At 33.7% G+C, this 21056-nt stretch overlaps 3 protein-coding genes across 4 annotated transcripts; 2 read left to right on the forward strand and 1 right to left on the reverse strand.

Moving 5' to 3' along the window:
* Positions 1-1593: 1593 nt before the first annotated feature.
* On the forward strand, positions 1594-2843 carry LOC123212774 (glycine-rich protein 2). Its single transcript, XM_044631965.1, has one exon. It carries the CDS (start codon positions 1918-1920, stop codon positions 2485-2487), a length of 570 nt encoding a protein of 189 aa, XP_044487900.1. The 5' UTR covers positions 1594-1917; the 3' UTR covers positions 2488-2843.
* A 4445-nt stretch (positions 2844-7288) lies between these two features.
* On the reverse strand, positions 7289-10740 carry LOC123213285 (auxin transporter-like protein 5). Its single transcript, XM_044632681.1, has 8 exons — positions 10405-10740; positions 10123-10308; positions 9896-10008; positions 9589-9772; positions 9413-9510; positions 8736-8943; positions 8384-8641; positions 7289-7865 (listed from the first exon to the last, which is right to left on the reverse strand). The coding sequence occupies exons 1-8, from the start codon at positions 10558-10560 to the stop codon at positions 7587-7589; spliced, it is 1482 nt and encodes a 493-aa protein (XP_044488616.1). The 5' UTR covers positions 10561-10740; the 3' UTR covers positions 7289-7586.
* A 7354-nt stretch (positions 10741-18094) lies between these two features.
* LOC123214846 (uncharacterized protein At2g29880-like) lies at positions 18095-20574 on the forward strand. 2 transcript variants are annotated; one of them, XM_044634850.1, is made up of 5 exons: positions 18095-18262; positions 18637-18984; positions 19059-19131; positions 19213-19687; positions 20059-20574. In XM_044634850.1, exons 2-5 carry the CDS (start codon positions 18652-18654, stop codon positions 20081-20083), a joined length of 906 nt encoding a protein of 301 aa, XP_044490785.1. In that variant the 5' UTR covers positions 18095-18262; positions 18637-18651; the 3' UTR covers positions 20084-20574. The 2 variants fall into 2 exon arrangements, with proteins under 2 accessions (XP_044490785.1, XP_044490786.1); XM_044634851.1 differs by lacking the exon at positions 20059-20574 and having other exon boundaries at positions 19213-19943.
* The last annotated feature ends 482 nt before the right edge of the window (positions 20575-21056 follow it).

Raw genomic sequence — 21056 nt, forward strand, 5'->3', positions numbered from 1 at the left:
TTTAAAATTATCTAATCATATGATGACATGTCATTATTTATACATAAAATTATACACATAAATTATGAACATAATTCTACTCTCGGTCATTTATAGGAGCACATAATATGTATTATGGTATGTTGATTATTGGTTTGTTCATAGGAAATCATCATTACCATTTCAACTATTACCATATTTTTTAAAACTCATCCACAACTTGTTTTTGCTCCCAAATGTCAATTTGTTTTAAAAAACCCAATATCTGGAGAAAGGTCTTGTCATGGAATGGAAGCAGGGATTTTTTTCAATGTGTTAACTTTTTTTGACTGTTGGCTAATGTGAAAGGGAAAACTTAGGTTAATAAAGTGCAAATTTGAAATAGATTAAGGATTAGTATACAAGTCAAGATTAATGCAAGATACAACGAATCTTCGAATAAGTTTAAATGAAGACTTTGTATGTATCTATGAGAAACTATTTTTTGATCAACCTTTTTCTTTCAAATAATTTCAGTCTCAATCTCAATATCTTATTAAATACAAATATACCTAAGTTGTGGGAAATTTTGATAAAGATATATCATAGAGTTGTGCAAGAGGGACATTCGACCAAAGCTCTGACAAAAGAGAAAATCCCTCTAACTAATCAAATTTTTAGTAATGACATTAGACACACTAATCCTTTTTTGAAACTTCTGATTCTGCTTACCAAAGTTGATGATTGATCATACTTAAGTATTACATAGAATTTGACCCCCTTGTAGCCTACTACTCATCCTTATCCTTTCTCTTTAAGGTACCATTAAAGGTTGATTATCCTTGCCATCTGGACGAGGTTCTTTAAGACATCTTACTACCTCATTGAATGTTTGACTTACCTCTTTAATCTTTGATGAAAGCTCATTCGAGATAGAACTAATGACAAATGGAGGAGTTTTTCTTCTTTTCTAGGGTGGGAAGGAGGAGCCCTATTAAAGTTGAATTGATAATCAACATTGATAAGACCATCTATAACTTAAATTTGTGTCCCTCTCTTCTTCTTGGTAATGGAATTTTTAGATATGTTTTTAGATAATAAAATTTTAAGAGCATTTAGTTTTATTTATCAAGTATAAAAAGTTGGTAGTTGCGGCGTCAAATAGTCTAAGTGGTGATGGTGATAAAGAGGGTATAAGAAAAGAAAAAAAAAGGTATTTATATAATTTTAGTAAAATTAAGGATATATTGGTAATTGACATATGTATTAGATTGTGAAGACATTTTTTATCATGACACTAAAAATGATAAAATAGTAATTTACACTATATCAGACAAAATTTATTAATAAAATAGATGATGTGTGGTTAAATGGTCTTTTTAAACTTAAGGGGTGGACATAGTTTGGGTGGGTAGTAGTAATTTGGCCTTTTTAATTCATTAAATTTTTATTTCATTCATGATTTTATGCTACATGTAAGGGTAAAGTGGTATTTATATAGGATTGTTTGTCAGAAACTTATTTTTCTGTATATTTTATTGAAATTTGGGCGAAATTTGTTACTCCATAAAAATATTGGGTGAATGTTCACCAATCCTGAAGGAGGTATTTAGAACTCGCTGGAACTCCAATCTTTGCTTTACTAGTGAAAGAACGAAGGCCAAACACATCCTTAAACACGGAGCAACCAAATTATGATCCAACGGTAAAAGAAACGTGAAGAAGAATCCCCAGCCGTGTGATGAAACAGTAGAAATAGGCAGGCCGTTCGTCGCTAGGATTAGCACAAAAGGACAGTGATTAATTAAGCCCACGTGGCACGAACACAATTACCGGGTTTTTTCACTATAAGTATTCGCGTTCAGCAGCCGCAAGGAGCCACAGCTTCCTAGGGAGAGCGAAATCTAAAAAACAAAGGCATCTCTAGGGTTTTCCCTCTTTATTTCTTGGTAGAAAATCATGTCTGCTGAAAGGGTTACTGGGAAGGTCAAGTGGTTCAGTGACCAGAAGGGGTTTGGCTTCATCACCCCTGATGATGGCGGCGAGGACGTCTTCGTCCATCAATCATCTATTCGATCCGAGGGTTTTCGCAGCCTTGGAGAGGGCGAGGAGGTCGAGTTCGTGATCGAATCTGATGGGGCCCGCACCAAGGCGGCTGATGTGACTGGCCCTGATGGCGCTCCTGTTCAAGGTGGAGGAGGCGGAGGTAGCCGTGGAGGCGGCGGAAGGGGCGGCGGAGGCCGTAGTGGGCGTTACGGAGATGGTGGTTACGGTGGTGGAGGCTACGGCGGCGGGGGTGGAGGTTATGGAGGAGGAAGAGGAAGGGGCGGTTATGGCGGCGGAGGGGCTTGTTACAACTGTGGACAGGCTGGGCATCTGGCTAGGGATTGTCCCCAAGGAGGCGGCGGTGGTGGAGGGAGGTATGGAGGCGGCGGCGGCGGTGGCGGTGGCGGTGGAGGTGGTTTGAATTGCTACAACTGTGGAGGGTCGGGCCACTTCGCAAGGGACTGCCCTAACGGTGGCCGTTGAGTTGAGTCTAAGTGTAAAAATTGATCTTTTTACATAATATTCTAGCTCTTTAGCCATTAATTTAGGCTCTGTTTTGTTGGGTTTTTGGTTTGATAACTCATGTGATAATTTCGGTTTCTCTTTTCTTTTTTCAATTAAGCTTGGTTTTGGTTGGGTGGGTTTGTTATAGATCTCTGATCTTTTGATGGGTCATGGCGACTCTCTGTTTTATGGGTTCTTATTACTAAAATCAAATTCAGTGTTGTGATGAAGAAGACGAAAGTCAGTGGAGAGAATGTGAGAAGGCGATGGTGAAATCGGTGTTAACTCTCACTGTTTATACGAAATATATATCAATACAAGCTGGTTTGGTTCAATTCTTTTGTTTTATCAATTGATTTGATTTGAAATGTCATATTTAATGAAGAAGGAAAAAGAAAAGACCTTGAAAATATAAGTCACTTTAGTGAAAAACAGCCTTGAGACTTGGTCATGATGGTGACAGAATTGGTTTATGTTCTATTATTTTTTATTTTTTTCTGTTTCTAGTTTTTCCCCAATTTTTTGAACTTGTGTGGATGGACGTTTTGCGGATGAGAAATGGCGTTCTTTTTCTCTTTATTGAAAAGGTTAACCTATTGGCTTATAAAAGCATCTGAATTGTCACCATATTTGGTCTCCAAGGTTGGATTGGGCCACTTTGATCTATATTTCACCTTTCTGTATGGTTTAGCAACACAGAATGCGCTTTAGCTTCAACCTTAATAAACTTTATGATCTTTGTGGAGAACACTTTCCGGGAATCAAGCCTTTTAATGAGCTACTCTACATTATTTTTGTTATTGGGGTTTTTATTCTAGGCCAAAAGACTTGTTTCCAACCAAGGTTTAAGTGTAATTCCAAACTTATATCTTCTAACTTTTAAAAACTTCTACTTATAAGCAAAATTATATTAAAAAACTATCTTAATGTTAAAGTTAAAATCATTTTTTAACCAAAAAAAAATTTTAAATAAAATTTTATTGCATTTTTAGTTCTCGGCTTAAAAATCTAATAATTTTCTCTTACCTAAAATTTGAAAAATAGCAATGTCACTCTTAAGGCCTCTCTTTCCTAGCGACTTGTTTCCATCTATCGACGATAATGATATTTGTCTTTGTCGAAGTGTTTTCGTTTGATGTTTCAAATGAAGACACTTCGACAAAAACGATTTCATTTTCGTCAAAGTGAATTACTTTAATCTATGAGTGGAAACAAGTCGATAGGGAGAAATATTTCAAGTGGGAGAACAAACGTGATCGGAAAGGGTGAATTTTGCCGTCTCTAGCAATGGTTTCAAAACCTTAGGAGTAAAATTATTACTTTTTAAACTTTGGGTGAGAGAAAATATTATATTTTCAATAAAGAGAAAAAATGTGATAAAACTTTAGTTTGTAAAATTATTTTGTTAAATAACTATTTTGCCCTTAACTTTAATTAAGAATTTTAAAATAATTTTGTGGGATTTTGAGTTTTGAATGCTTAAGAGTAAAAGTTTGGGATTACACCCAACCTTGGTGGGAACAAATCTTTTGGCCTTTATTCTTATGACCCGAATAAAGCAGAGGAGGAACTGATGCTCCTCCATTATTACTCTATAGAACATACTGATTCTGTTGTTTAATACAGTGAAGAAATGTTTAATGTGCCTGCCCTTATAATGCTGCGAGTAAACCAAGGGATGGTAGTTTAAGTGTGTGCTCAATATTTTACGAAATCTGTATTGGACTCAAGGATCATGGATAAACGGCAAAGTTTAGGTCCATTTTCTTGATGGGTTGGGCTCGAGGGGAACCCATAGGGCTGATAAAGAAATGCCGTTAAACAAGGAAATATAGTACTCACAATCCATCGGTTTGGGTGAGTGTGATATCACACAGATTTAAGGTCAATAAAGATTAAATCTGATATTGTCACACAGGTTTCATATATCCATAAGAGTCAAAAAGAAATTGTTGGATGAGCCATCTCTGTTTAATTGCAGGTACATGCACCGCCCAAAATGGACTGGACATATTAGCTACAGAGTTTGGAGAAAACGTGCAAAAGGGAATCCAAAATATGACTACTACTATTATTATTGTAACTCTCGTTACCCCAAAAAAATTTATATAAAGTAGTGTTGTTCATGCCCAACACCAACATCGCTGTATGTGCCTTGCTCATTTGGAGTTTGGGTAAAGTTTTGTTTTGCTTATCCCTAAGGCCAAACGACTATTTCCCACCCAAAGTTTAGCGTTTTCTCAAAAGTTCCCCCTTTAACTATGGAAACACCAAACACCCACCCATGGCCGGTTAGATTTAACCAAACCCTAACGGTGATAGGGGTAAAATCGTCATTTTTGCTATAATATTAAAAATAAACTAAAATAGAATCTAATTTTGCCCCCCTAAACTTTAAAAACTGAAATTTTCCCCCGCGTAAGTTTTAAAAAATTACAGTTTCACCCTAGGGTTTGGTTTTGAAATCTCCGACGACCTCTCCGGCTCCGTTGCCAACGGCCGCTCCCTCCCGAAGCAACCTCTCCTTCCGGCAATCTCTTTCCTCCCATTTGGAGGTCTGATCGACGCCCGGAGACGCTGTGGGAGACGAAAAACTTCGTCGGGAAGACGAAGTTCTTCGTCTTCCCAGATGAAGACGGAGCCGGAGATTTCAAAACCAAACCCTAGGGTGAAACTATAATTTTTAAAAACTTAGGCGGGGGAAAATTTCAGTTTTTAAAGTTTAGGGGGGCAAAAGGAGATAAAATTTTCAAGCATTAGGGTTTGGTTAAATCTAACCGGCTATGGATGGGTATTTGGTGTTTCCATAGTTAAAGGGGGGACTTTTGAGAATACATCAAACCTTGGGTGGGAAATAGTCGTTTGGCCTATCCCTAAATAATAGTTTATGTATTAAAGGAGAAAATTTCATATATAAAATAGTAAAAGTTTAAATCTCCTTTTTTTATATATCAAAATCAGATTTTTAATTTACTTTATTCAGTGATATTAGAGTTAGTCACTGGATTTGATATTTGTCTTATAACTACTTTTTTCTTTCGAATTGAACACAACCAAATAAAATGGAACAATTTTGTAGCAAACATCAATAAAATTCATATAGAAGCAATCAATGTCCTGTTTTTAGACTCTAAAGCTTTATTAAATTCTCAAAAAATACTTGTCTGTTTGCTTTTTATGTTTGTGTTCTCACAGGAGTTACAACATTTACAGATCGAATTAATTATATTAAACAAGTAAAATTTTACACTCAATTATTAGACTCACAACCATCAAAAGGTTTAAATTTATACTTTTTTATATATAAATCTTTTAATTAGCATTCAAGCTGTCCTTTGGGACTTATACCCGGTCTATCCTTGTGGTGAAAAATGGGTATATTGGGAAAGCAAGAAATACAAATGTCACCCCACTCAGAAAATAAGCACTGTATTTCAACTTCAAAAGAGGTTGCTTATGACTTCCTGTTCATGATTCTTAGAACCGCTAAATCTTTCTTCTTCAAATGAAAAAAAGAAAAAAACTAAGTAATTTTGAGGAGTTAAAAATATTAGGCAATCGTTGGATATATGTTATATTAGAGTCGCTTATGTCTCGAGTGGAGTCAAAAGACAAATACTTGATGCTTTGAAGAAGAAGAAGAAGAAGCCCTTGTTCGTCAACCTTCACCATTAGCAACGATAGATCATTAGAATTACTCACATACAAATTACCAGAACAAATAGTTTTTCTTAAGCATCTAAAATGTGCTAAAACCAAGTGACCTTTTATCCCAAATCACAACGCACAGAGGCAGCCATGTCTCCCAACTTGCCATCATTGTCTTGTTGTCTAGAGAATAAAGAAGGGAACAATGTGCGCAAAAGAAATTCATCAATGGGGGCTTCATCTGAAAAGACATGAAGCTCTATCTTTTCCAGGGTCGCATGCTATAGCTCTTACAAAAGCCACTGTGGTCTCTCATAAAAGATGAACTTTACCCAACTTTGTCACTCTCTGATGTTAGCTTTTCATGGATACAACATTATTGTTAGATTCCGAAACTCATTTCTAAATATTTGTGTATCCAACAATGCAGCTTTTCTATCAAATTTAAGCAACATTCTCAAACCCTTTTCTACTCTTCTTTAATTATTAGTGTTTGTCTTCTTCAACTTTTATCTGTAACTCATTATGAAAAGTTATTCACAAGGAGCAAAGGGTGCTTTTTCTTTCAGGCTTCTACAAATTACCCTTCTGCATGCAATTAGCTTTATTTAATGTAAAATCGTCTTCCAGGTCCTGGCACCCTATGTCTTTAATCTGTGTGAAAGCGGGAGAATAGGGGGATTGGCTTCAAAACATTCAAACTGATAATTGATGAGATGTTTCTATATCAGCTTGGCCAATGCCTATAGCCATTTGTTTTACGTATTTTTGACAGGAGTATGGTCAAAGAAGAAACTTGATAATGCAATATGGTTTGTTTTTTCATTGATGTATTTTTGTGGGTTCCTGGGGTTCTGTAGTGTGGCACTATCGGTGTTAGATTTGTCTTTCATCTTCTTTCTTTTTCTCATCAATCTGCAGTTGGTATCAGTTACTTTACAGTTCAAATAACCAGCCAAACTGGAGAGAACAGGATCAATTATCTTGTGAATTCTTTCATATGATAAGCTTCTTAATTTCCATTTCTCTAATTATGTTTTGATGCAATGTTAATGTTCTTCACCTCTGTATTTATTTTAGTCATTAACTCATAAAATTGTATCATCTTAGAAAGTGAGAGAGAGAGAGAGAGTGAGAAATAAGCATTTTAAAACACATAACTAGAGAGCACAAATTTCCAGTTTTGGGTACAAATTTTTCTTATCCTAGAAAGGCATAACAAACTCAGTAATCTAAACAAAGGAGACAGAGAATTAAGGCTGCGTATGGGTATGGATAGTCACGACTTCATAACTAGCCAAATACATTTTATATTGATGGCTTTAATTTCTCTGTCTACAGTCTAAACAGCTAAGAGTGCGTGAAGCTAACATTATGGTTGCAATTGGTGGGAACACTTGGTGTTAGCTAGTACTGTTTTGGGTGCCTAATCAAAGGCTGTGATGAGTGTGATTCATGGTGGGGTGATGGAGAGGTGGTGGGGCAGTGGTGTTGAGAGTATGAGGAGGTGGTGGCGGCAGTGCTTGTGGTGGACACTGGTAACATTTAGTGAACAGCCCAAATGTGTCAATTTGGTGAATAAAATTGATCATGCTTGCCCACCCTCCGAACCCAAACCCAACCACCAGCACCCACACCACTATAAACACATTGATTGTATATGTGCCAATCCATCGCCCAACGAACCTTGGTGGCTGCTCAACCGCATTCTGCATCACATCACAGTCGTCCATCAGTGTCATATTAAAATAATACAATCTTTTATTGCTAATTAATGAATCAGTTTTTGAAATAATAGAAAAAAGGAGCTATCCAGAAAAAATTCTGCCAGATTGTCGCAGCAAGAATCTTGTGCTTTTTGCAGCTCATGAGGCCGAATATAGGCAAATCAAAGATAAAGAACATCAAGTTTCTTTATATTTATATATGTAACAAAGGTAACAGAAAGATGATCAATAATATTAAATCCCAAATATTATCAACTTGGGAGAATGACCAGGAGCTGGTCTGCTTGACTGTGACAAGACGCTGTTGTCTGATCAGTTTCTTGTTCTTTACTCTACTTATTTATAACCCCACCTAATAATTAAATTATTAAATTAAATATAAGCTTGATTAACACTGTTCAGTCAAGATTAGACACTAATAATATAGGCTGACAAAAGTTGATTAGTTTTTCCTTGATATGATATTTCGGGTGTCTACTTTTATTATTGATATTAATTACCTCTCGGGCAGCCGCTGATTTGAAGGTGAAGACGTGGGCTAAGGCAGGGATAATGTAGACAGTGAAGCTGACCAGAAGTGATCCAACGGTCGAGTTTATGGGGCCAAAAAATGGGAAGATGATAGCCAAGAACCAAATGGGGATGACCACAGGCAATCTGGCTGCTGCTCTTTTGCATAAACTCTTGCACTCATGCAACCCTATGGCTTTCTCCCATACAAAATACAATGGCGTGCAGGCAAATCCAAATGTAATAAACTGCATAAATAATGAATAATCAAACACCAGTCAAAACAAATCAATACACTACTATTACATATTCATTAATTTGCAGACATATTTATTTGCTTGCCTGGTGGATGAGCATTAAAATGACAGCCATGTCTCGGAAGGGGGATTTGGGGAGAAGGGCAAAGGCGTTGGAGTGACTAAGAAGCATGTCTCCAAATGCCCAGTAAACAGCTGATGCGGAGGGCAGTGTCAGTGTCAATACATACAGAGTCGCCAATAAGTATATGGCCTTGAACTTTTGAGGCTTCCACATAGCGTGCATTATCTCCCTGTAGCCCCACAAGATTTTCAATTAATTTCATTGTTATTAATTGATCAAACAATAATAAGCTTCATTAATGGCCTAGGATTCATTGATGAAGCTGGACCAATCTTGGCCCTGTTTCATGATAAAAGCAAAAGGAACGAGAAAGATGATTGGCTTTTTTACATTGAAAAGGAAACTTAAGGGGGTTTCCCAAGAAAACCAGACTTTTTGCCTCCCACGCTCATGAAGGGCAATCTGGGTATGAAAATGTATGCAGCAATAGTTTATATACTGATAAAAAAGAGATTGGTCAATAGATCACATGGCTAGATCATGCCTAAAGAAGTGAAGTTTCAGTCTCTTTCAGTAATGACGTTAAGCCTCTGGTTTTTCTCCCACATGCATTTATCTTTTTTGTAAATAAAAATCCTCCAATGAACAGCTTAAAGACAGACAAATAGAAATAGTTAAAATACACGGATTTGTCTTACACAGTAACGGCATGTCCCCCAAATGTGTAGAGAATGTTTGTGGCTCCTGTAAAGTATAACACCAACTTGGTTGGACCTGAATGTTTCACTCCTTCCACCTATTTTCATTGAACCGTTAAAATTAAAATTATGTAGACAGCTCATTAACAAGCTTAATGACTGTAAATTTAGATTACCTGGCCATGGATGAGAGAAGCAATGGTGAGATACCAAGCTGTGTAAGTTGTCATCACGAGGCCAATAAAAGACCAAATTCTGTAGTTGTGAAATGAAGGGATAAAGACTGTGGTTGCGCAACAAGCCCCGAAGATGTAAGTCCAGGTCCTCTTGTCAAGATTGTCATTTATGTAATATATATTGCTGAAATTAACGAACAGAAAAATTAAGAACAACTATAAACCCAGTTGCAGAAACGGATCAGAGACAGAAGTGATTTTTTGTTTACAGATAAAATAAGAGTAAGAGATTAATCAGTAGAGATACCTTGCACAAGCTATGAGTTGAATCACGGATCCAAACAGAAGAAAAGTGCAGTTAAAAGCCAAACCCACGTTCCTCCAGTGCTTTCCAAGGAGCCCATCAAGAACTTCGAACCACTAATTAAAATAATTCAACAACAGAGAGGATCTACATTAATATAATAGCTCATAATATTATAGAATGAATGAGTGAATGTTGTCTTTTAGGGTTAAGTTCTTTGTAGTATGAACCTGAATAACATGGTTTCTGAAATCAACTTTTTCTCTTTCTTTCCTTGTTCTATATTCTACATAGAGTATGCTAATAAGATAAGCCGTCCAGCTCCCCATCAGCCCATAAAAGAGTTGAAATAGAATGCCTGAGAGCATCCCCAGCTGAGAAAACGAGTATGGAAGTGTAAGCAACACTTGAGCCACCTGAAACAAAACAACATGAAATCAACATTAATACAAACTTTTAACTTAAAGAAGTCGTAGCTACTGTTTCATATGAAGAAAGTAAAGAAAGTTAACCTGATTAGAAGCACAGCTAAACCAAGCGTCATAAACAGAACCGCCATGCCAGAAGAACTTAGAGAGCTTTGATTTGATATCCTGTGGCTTCCCTTCAGTCTCCATCTCTACATAATTCCCGACAATCACTGTCTCCACAACCTTATCGGCTGCCATTTCTCTCTCACTCACTCTTATCTCTTTCTTAGTACTCAGTGAGTTCTACAATACCGCACTCACTCACTCTATCTCTCTATTGATGACTTGGTTTGTTTGTTTTTAATTCTGTGCTACAATGGAGGTGAAGAAGAGCATATAGATATAGAGATATATATATACAATACCGCACAGCTGTTTCTTTGCTCTTGAAGGGTGAGAAAGGCAGTGTTTGAAAGGTAATTCAAACTGCGGTTTTTGGGAAGCGAGTAAATCCTCTTTAGGGAGCGCGTAAAGTTTCGTTAGTTTTTTTTTTTTCTCCTGGGGGGTTTGATGAATTATTCGTAATTATGTGTCCTTTTTAGTAATAGGAAAGGTTTGTTGTTAGGTCAGAGTGATTAAGATTTTAATGGGAGTGACTAACATTTTCCTACCCAAAGTTTACCTATTAAAATTTTCACCCTCATTGATATCAATAAAATTTCCCCACCCCAAAAATTAAGCATATATAACAATTTTCCATCCAAAATTAAACTTGGGTAAGAAACAATAGTATTTAAGAGTGATATTACTATCTTATCTCTACTATTTTATTTTTCAAAATTATCATATAAACCTAAATTAACAAAAATTAAAAGTAATATTTTAAAAGTATAAATTATATAAAAAGTCACTTAGTTTATTTTTTTTCACTCTCATCTCTTCTTCTTATATTCTTATAGATAGTGATATTTTTATTGTATATTAAGAGATAAATTATTATTTTTAAAAATATTAGAGGTCTTTATAAAATTTTTAGGGGGTTATTTGGAATTTAAAAAAATTTAAGGGTTTTTAAAAGTTTTTGAAATATAACTTTTCCCTCTAATAGTTTCAAAAATGAGAATTACATCTTCAAATAATTAAATAGCATGCAATAGTATTTTTAAGGGTTAAATTGTTATGTTTAAAACATTTGAATATAATAGAAAATTATTGTTTTTTTATTTTTAGAATTAATAGAGAGTAGAATTACTATTTTACTTTTACACAATTAGTTTTTTAATAGATTTTGAATTTAGGTAAAAAAAATATTATTTATATAAACTAGGGGTGAATAAGTTTTTTTGACCAAACCTTCGGTGGACCAATGTAATTTACTCTTTTTTATAGTAATAGTGTTGGGAGCGTGAGAGGCTTGTCCGCACGAGGGGGTCTCCCCGGTTCCCGAGCTGATAATCACAATTATCATTCTCCCTAATCAATCCTTAATCCTTTCCACTAATCTCTAACATGCCATTTTGCAATTTTAGAATTTACAACGTGTTTAAACTGAAAATAACGTTAACGTGGTAAAGGGTAATATAGTAAAAATGGAGCAGCAGTGTAGATGAACAAGGAACATAGGGGAAGACAAATGGAATGGAAGAAGTGAAGGAAATTATAACAAAGTAGACCGCATGATTGCAGCCAAACGGGCGTGGTCTCTTCATAACAACCATCAAAAAGCTGCTTTGTTCACATGCCCAATACCCAATCCCATTTTTAACTCCAATGTCTTATTTCTTGTGCATTTGGAATAGGCTAGATTTTTAAATTAGAGAAAATAACTATTTCCCACTCAAATTTTAGTCCACTTTCAAACTCACACATACGAGAGATAAAAAATTTAAACTTTCACTCATGGTCAAACTATTATCTAAATTTTCAGTTAGAAACAGAGGTAAAATACTTATAAACTTTAAAATTTTATTATTTTTCTCCTTCAGGTTTTAAAAACTAACACCTCAATCTATTCTCAAAGTTTAAAAAATTTAGATTTCACCCTTAAGGTTTGCTTCCTTCTCTAGCCACCATCGACGACTGACGCTTTCCATCGATCTCCCATCTCCGACTATAGAGGATGACGAAGGACGACTCTTCGTCTCCTAGATTTGTTGTCTATATCTGGAAGAATAGATGAAGGATGACGCTTCATTGTTCTTCGTTGCACCAGGAGAAGGAGGAGGTCGGAGACAATGTCGGAAGATGATATTGAAGAGTGGGGGTGAAATTTTTATTTTTGAAAGTAATGGGGACGACTGAGTTTTAAAAAAATAGAAACCCTACGTTTGGGGGTGAAAATATTACTTTTCAAAATTTGAAAACGTTAAGTAAAGGTGAAATGTTAATTTCTAAAACCTAGGAGAGCTGGGAGTAATAACCTTTATAACTTTTTAATATTAACAATAAAATAACTATTTTACCCCTCCATTTAACAGAAAAAATTAACAGAAATTTAGCTATGGATGGGAGTTAGGGTTTTTCATCTCCCACGGGTGTGGGTTTGAGATTGGGTTAAAATTTGGGTGGGAAATAGTCCTTTTCCCTTTAAATAATAATAATAATTATTATTATTATTATTATTATATTTTTTGCATCATGCCCATATATTCTGTAGGGCCAAAATGGGATTTAGAATAAGTCAAAGGACTATCTCCCACCCAAGTTTAAATCCAATTTCAAAAATACACTTAGATAGTTCAAAAACCCGCGTATTTACCTATGAGTTAACTTCTGTTAGAAGTAAGGATAAAATCATTATTTTATTATTAAACTCTAAAAATTTACATAATTTTTCTCCCTTAGTTTAAAAAACTAATAATTTTTTCGCATGAATAAATTTTGAAAAGTTGCATTTCCCCTTTAAGGTTTCAATTTTTCAAATGATCCATCAAAATCTAACCGCCATAGAGAATAAGCGTCGACGAAGTTCAATGGAGAAGAAGTGTCTTTGGTCAATGCTTCTAGGCAATGCATCGTCATCCAAATTTGGATGACGATGCATTGGCTAGAAGCTTCGAAAAAGGATGTTTCTTCTTCGTCGAACTTCATCGACGTTTCTTCTCTGCAGCAGCCAGATTTCGATGGACCACTTGAAAAATTGAAGCCCTAAAAAAGAAATACAACTTTTAAAATTTTAATTATGAAAAAAATTGTAAATTTTCTAAACTAAGAAAGGTAAATGATATAAATTTTTAAAGTTTAATGGTAAAATGATAATTTTGTCTTTATCTCTAAGAGAAAATTATAATAGAAGTTTGACTATGAGCGAGTATTTGGAATTTTGAGTTATCACATATGTCTTTTTTAAAATGTGGGGTAGGAAATAGTACTTTGGCCTTTAGAATATTGTACTCTTTTCTAATTTTATTTCTTTTCTATTTATTGCTTACTTCATTATTGATATTCCCTACTTCTCCTCTTTTGACAGCCAAATCTGATATTCTCTCTTTACACAACAAAAGTGAATATCTCTCTATCTTCCATAGGAATAATTGCTTGCATTCAAACTTTATTCCATTTTTATTTTCCATGGTAATTGTGGGTTTGATAAAATATATAAAAGGATAAATGTAGACCTTAATAGACCATCTCCTTGGTGGGTATTATGTTCTCCTAGAATCTATGAATTACCTCTTCTTATTTTATAATTTCTAATATTATAGACCCTATTTACCCTCACAAATGGCATAGATACCCAAAGAACATTATTCATGATAAAAAAATATTGATATGTCATTGATTAAATCTACGTACACCCACTATACTCGGGTGGATATGAATAGGATTGAGTCTGAATATCCCTTGACTTAAATTCAATTTGAATAAAAAATAATCTGATTCAAATTTATTGATTTAAAATTAAGTCTGACTCAAGTTTGATTCAAATGAAAAATAATTTAATTAAGTTCGGTTCAAGTTTAACTCAATTTCATAGCTCGAATCAATAGTTCAAATAGCTTAGTTTGGCTCAAATTGATTATTCAAATATATAACTCGGATTTGTAACTCGAGTTCATAGTTCATTAATAAAATGACGTCATTTTACTTAAATGATATTAAAAATTACTAATTCGAACCACAAATTCAAGTCAAACTGAGCTACAAATTCAAATTATGAATTTGGGTTGATTCATGTCATAAATTTGAATTAAATTGAGTCATGAACTAGAACTAATGATTCAAGTCAAACTCAAACCAAACACTTTGTAGCTTAAATTTGACTCAATTTAAAAAATGAGTCAAATCTTTTAGCTTGAATTCAAATCAAACTAAATTAAATCAAATCAACTTTCAAGAGCGAGTAAGCTCGAATCATATCCAAACCTAAGTCAAATATAGTAAGAGAAATCTTTGTGCACCAATAATCATAAATAAATTTGATTTTAATTGATCTCATAAACAAAGTAATTTTTATATCATAGTAAATTATGAACTTTTTGAGCTAGAGAGATTATTGTTGATTATTCTTCAACCCATGATGATTTTGTCTTGATCTCAATAAATTAGAGAGAAAACCCATCTCATCTCTCTTATGATTAAAAACAAAAGCAAATGGGTAGTTGCAGGGAAACATTTTCATCACAATCACATCACCTGAAAACAATTGCCAGTGCTTTGTGTCTCCTTGACCCAATTTAGTGTTCTCACAAAGTATCACATTTCTGCATGCTCTCCTCTCTCAACACAATTTATTTGATGAATTGGTAGGAGATATCAATTCAAAATAAATGTGTAATTATATAATTAAATAATTTTAAATTAAAAATAAAATAATATTATTTATATAATAATATATTATTTATATATATAAATTACGTATCAAAAAGTGAATATTCATAAGATTCCTCCCAAGTGTGTGAATGAGTGAGGGTTTTCTGACCATTGCTGATGCAGCCTTCTGCGCATGTTTTGAAGCAATTAACACCTATGAATTCCCCACCGACATTCATCTTATTACAGACAATATTTTCATTTAAATTTTCCACTTAACCCTGTTTCTTTCATGTAATTATGAGGTACACATCCAATGGGCCAAAAGATTGTTTTCCCAAAGGTTTGTTGAAATGACAAATTCCCACCATTAAGTTTCAAAAAATCAAATTGCTACCCATTATTCACTTCCGTTAATGAATTACATTATTTGCAGTAAAAAAGATGATTCATTTTAACAATTTACCACTAATAGGAACCTAAGAAAGAAATTAATTTGTACTAATGTCTTGTAATTTAAATATCTCATGTTAATCTAATTAGTTTTTATTATTTTATTTGAATCCCAAACTCCCTAAATAACTATCTAGAAATTTTTGTTGGAATAAATTTCTAGACGGAAATCAAATTTTTATTAAACCCCACATTATAGATTTTTTTATCCATCAAATTTAATAAATATGAAACTATTTTTTTAATCTCTCTATATATAGTTTGATTCGATTCCTTGCTTGTAGCTTCAAATATCTTATATAATAGATTTTTTTGTTCCCTTAACTAGTTAAATTACAATTATTATGCTTTTTGACAATAGATTTTCATTACACCCTCGTATAATAGAATTCTTGGGCATAACATAGAATTTTCATTAAAGAACAAGAACAACTAATTCCATAAAATAAAATTAGTATCCCTCACAAAATTGAAGTCTTGGGATTTCTAACTTTATGCTAAAGGATCAATTGTCTCGTAATAGAAGGCTTTGATATTTGTTTTTATTTAGGGAGATTATTATGTTTAACCTATAATGTATATGCCTTACATTTATTATATATACATCACATATACATTTGTAAACATAGAAAATGATGGGATAACTAGGATTAGATTCAAATTGAACCCGTTTAAGCTTGAAACGAGTCAATCATAAGCAAACTTGAGCTTGAGTTTGCTCATCAAAATTTATAAATTAAAAATTTTAATACAAAACGACGTCGTTTTGATCAATATATATTAAAACGATTTCATTTTAATATATATTAAAATGAGTTTGCTCATTAAACTTTGGTTCTAGAGTAATTTACACTAATAAAGCAAAATCATTTAATCTTAAACAATATAAAGAATAATATTCTTTCACCTTGAAAGAAGGTGAAGAAGATAAAAGGTGGAAATTTAACTTTTTCAAACTTAAAGATCAACATCGGATAGTCCATCAAATCTTGGGCGGAGACTAGTCATTTGACCCATCCAATGTTTGTGTTCTTATTCCTTCCGACTCTTTCACTGGCCTTGTTTATTTATTTAAGAAAAAACAACCCACTGAATATCTAACACATTTTTCAAAATTTCCATCACATTTAAAATCTTATTAGAAATCTAAATTCAGATATAAATCCATAACTCGAATCAATTCAGAAATATGTTATATTAATGTTACAAATTCGGACTACAGAAAGAAGAAATCTTGAAGAACATTTGAATTTTTTTGAAAATGATATAAAGTTATTGAATGAAACTAGACATGGCATGCAAATTCTCCTACATTATGTCTACCAAACTATAGAGAAAATCATTAGACAAAGCGTATTCAATATGATTGATTTGTATTGAGAAACATCAAAATTAATCCTTTGCATTTCATTCATTCTCATAATGTACCCAAATAATTTTGTAGCATGGCACGAGAACTTAGCCTGCTGAGAATGGTGGATCCACTGCAACAATAGTCCATCACGCTATGTCAAAATATGATGAACAATAATTCACTTACAAACAATTATTGGAAATTTCCCATCATGGATTGCAAGATCAATCTCCCTTTATCAACACTAGCTTTAATAGTTTTGTTTCTCTTTTCTAAAGAAAGATTATCAACAACAACATCATCATCATCATCAGGTCAACCCGGAATTCAAATGGGTCGAATTATTTTTTAAAGAAACAAGATTTTCTCGTCATAATATGACAAAGGGTATTGTCAAATGGGTCAAATTGTTTAAGCCAAGTTTTGCTTTTTGGTACTTAAAAGAGATGAAAATGGAGCCTGTGCTTTGACTTGAGATATGGAAATTGACTCAAGAGTGGTCCACTCCACTCCATTATCAAAAAGAATTTTAATGAGGCTATATAATTTATTTAAACGCCCAATAACGATCGAAGAAACACCATGATGCAAAAATTCTCTTTATGGCCTCCAAATTGGAAGCAAAGTTTAGCAGCAAAAAGAATCCTACAGTGAAAATAAAACTTTGTCAATCTACCTTTGTGCCATTTTTGTTTCACCACTAAAGTTGGGTCATTTCAAAGCACAATAAAGTTTCTCCAATATGTCTCATTTGCTCTTTCTTGGCATTTGAACTGGCCTTGCTCCCTTTGGCCATACAGGAAAAGATGAAACTGGGAAAATAGGTATAAATACGAATTCAAATATTAATCAATAATATTTTATGAATTAACGATGAATATAAATATGAGTTATATAATAATATATATTTATCATGTTTAAATGCATATAACTTAATTTGGTAGTATTTGATTGAGTGATTTTGAAGTGAAAAAAAAAGATAAATAAAAGGATGAACGAAATTATTAAACCTAATTAAATTCAGGAATATTTAATTGGGCTAGAGGAAAGGCCCAACCCTGAACCAGGCGGGTGGAGTTTGGCTAAGCCCAAAGTTTAAATGTCTAGTTCTTAAACACATTTTTCCCTTTGCAAGTAAATCACGCGACAGAGGAGTGACGTGGCAAGCGTTGATTGACTGGCAATACCGACTCCATAAATACCGTTTTACTCCCGCTCAACAATTTCATTCACGCACTTCACTTCACTTCCCGCGGAAATCAGAATTAAGACACGCCATTCTTATTCTTAATCTGCGCACGCCTAACAACCTGTGGAGTACGTTAGTCCCGAGGCTTCCGCTGTCCCCGGTAACCGGAGTTTATGACAGTCGTAGGCGTGGGTCTTTGATTGGGCTGTCAGGTACCCTACTGTCAGTGTAGAAATCATTAGTTTTATGCCTAAATGAATCTCAGAAATTTCAGTTTTTACGAGTTTTTTATTACTTAATTACAATATGCAATTTTTAATCACAACTTGTGTTAATGATGGTTTGTTCTAGAAATTTATGTGACTTTACACATAATCATATTATATTTTATGTAATGAATTACATAAGTGATTATATGAAGAGCATAATTTGTAAATTAAAGCCTTTTAGCTTGATTCCAAGTGCCACCTTTGTTGGATATTATCAATTTGTGACAATTTCAGGAGTATTAGTTGGTTGATAATTTGAAGTAATTTTCAGGGTATAGTATTGTTGAATAATTGATTGATAATTTTCCCTTGTTTAGACAAAGTTTGCTGGAATGTCTGGTGCACAAGATGGGATCCTAGGTCGACCCAAGGCAGAATGGACACCGTCTCGCGATGCTTATTTGGTTGAGCTTTTGATTGAGCAGCATAATTGTGGAAGAACTGCCTACAATGAATTTAAGAATGAAGTCATTAAATCTGTGACACGCGATTTTAACAACAAGTTTAGCATGAATTTAGAAGAGAATCAGATAAAGAACCGGTACAATGTGATGAAGAAGGATTATGGTGTTGTTAAAACTCTACTTACTCATACCGGGTTTGGTTGGGATGAAACCCGACAAATGGTTGTTGCTGATGATAAAGTTTGGGATACCTATATTTCGGTATGAACTATGCTGCATTGGTTTACAAATTGTTTTGGAGTTTACTCCAAAAAGCTGATGACATATTGTTGTAGGTGCGAAGTGAAGCGAGGCCTTTCAGACGTAAAAGCTTTCCCCTGTATAAGCAAATGTCCGTCATATTTGAAGGTATATTCTACTATGATTTTCCTAATATAATTGAGTTGAATTTTGTGTTTCCTCAAGCAATTTTGGATGCTTCCATTGCAGGAGAAAGAGCTACTGGTAAATGCATTCCAAGTGGAGTACCTTTGGTGACTGAAGAGGGACATAGTAACACAGAGACTGTGAGATCATCAGAACCTACTAATGTACCTACACAAATAGTTGATGGCACTGTTGATTCCGATTCAATGATGCGGGTAAATGACACACTGCCAAAGAAGCGAAAATCTGTAGGTCCAGCGGCATCCGGTCGGAAGAGAAAAGCTTACTATAACATAAGTGAGACGATAGAGAATGCTTTGTATGAGATGTTCTCAGCAGCCACATTTAAAGCAGCCCAGAGGAATTCATTGAGGGAGAAAACATTGTATCAGAAATGTCTGGAGGATTTGCAGAAATTGGAAGAGTTGGATGGCATTGAGTTTGCAAAAGCTGTGCATGTTCTCAAAGACGATAAGAATGCAATCGCATTCATGACCATTAAAGGACCCAGACGGCTAATCTGGTTGAGGTCTCTATGGTAAGCACAGTAATGAAATATACATATTTGATCACACCCTCTTTACCCTTCTCACAAAATTTTCGGAACCGGGGATACAATTTTATACAGGAGTGTTGTAACTTTCCATGGTTAATTTCATTTTGTATACCTTTGAAAGTTTAATTTGTTTATTGTGAGATTGTGTATCCCATTTTTTAAGTCAAAACAGCCATTGTTCTCTGTGTTGAGACTCTTGAATTTACCTTTAGTCTATTGAAAGAGAATCATCCTATAGTAGTTATACTTTTTTGGAATTATGTCAGTGCCACTAAATGTTGCCTAAAATCGTATCAGAATCTGCTTTTGCTTTTGAAATTGGAATTATCTTAAATACTTACCTTGAGTTGCAGGAAATCGAGAAACCTCTTATTCTGATAGCTTCGGATACATATTGATGATTAAGATTCAAGAGGCCAATAGTCATGTAACACCTGTAATTCAAGGGTGGTTCTGGTTGTTTTTCCTACCATATCGGATTGTGAGATAATCCGGGAATCTTGCAAAAATCATACGGATATACTTCTTGCCACCGGTATTGGCCTCAATTTGTTTCCCATGTCTGGCCGGACTCAGACCTTAATCTATTTTCTGAGGTAAGATATGGTCTACAACAACATCGATACGATCTATAAAGATGTTTACAACACTTTAAAGCTAGATCTTGCCTCTTCACATCAACAAAAGTTGGTTCAACCCTTATTGAGGCTAGATTGTTCTTCCAAAGCTTTTGAGAGACCAAATGATGGTGCAAGAGATCAAGTGTCTCTCTTGGCATTGTCCTTGTCACTCTCTTTTCAGTGTAACTCTTCTATTTTTGTCAATGACAACCTCATTTTAATATATAGTTGATTTGACTTTTTTAACCCTGATCAATATCACTTTCAAAAGGGTGTTTAATTGAACAGTGATATATTATTAAAATTAAAAAATTATCTTAAAAATTGAATAAGTATAATAATTATTATGTTTGATTAACGATAATAAAAAATATTAATATATTATTTTATTCAAATTTTTTTGATATATTATTTTAAAATATTTTTATATTAATTAAAAGTAATTTTTTTTAAAAAAATTAATAAATAAAAATATAGTTATAATAAAATCAAAATTATTTTGATAATTTTTTAATATATAAAATAAATATAATAATCAAATTATTTATTATATTATCTGTTATATTATTATTAATAATAAATTATTATTATAATTTTTTTATTTTTATTTATAAATTAAATAAAAATAATAAAAAATATTCCCCCCTCTTAGTATAGTCTCAATATTAATAGAGATTAACTATACTGCTGACTGTTATACTAGGCCTCTTGAGTGGACGTCAATAGGTCTA

Source organism: Mangifera indica, chromosome 4 (genome assembly GCF_011075055.1).
Source record: "Mangifera indica cultivar Alphonso chromosome 4, CATAS_Mindica_2.1, whole genome shotgun sequence".
In the NCBI taxonomy this organism is placed as follows: Eukaryota; Viridiplantae; Streptophyta; class Magnoliopsida; order Sapindales; family Anacardiaceae; genus Mangifera; species Mangifera indica.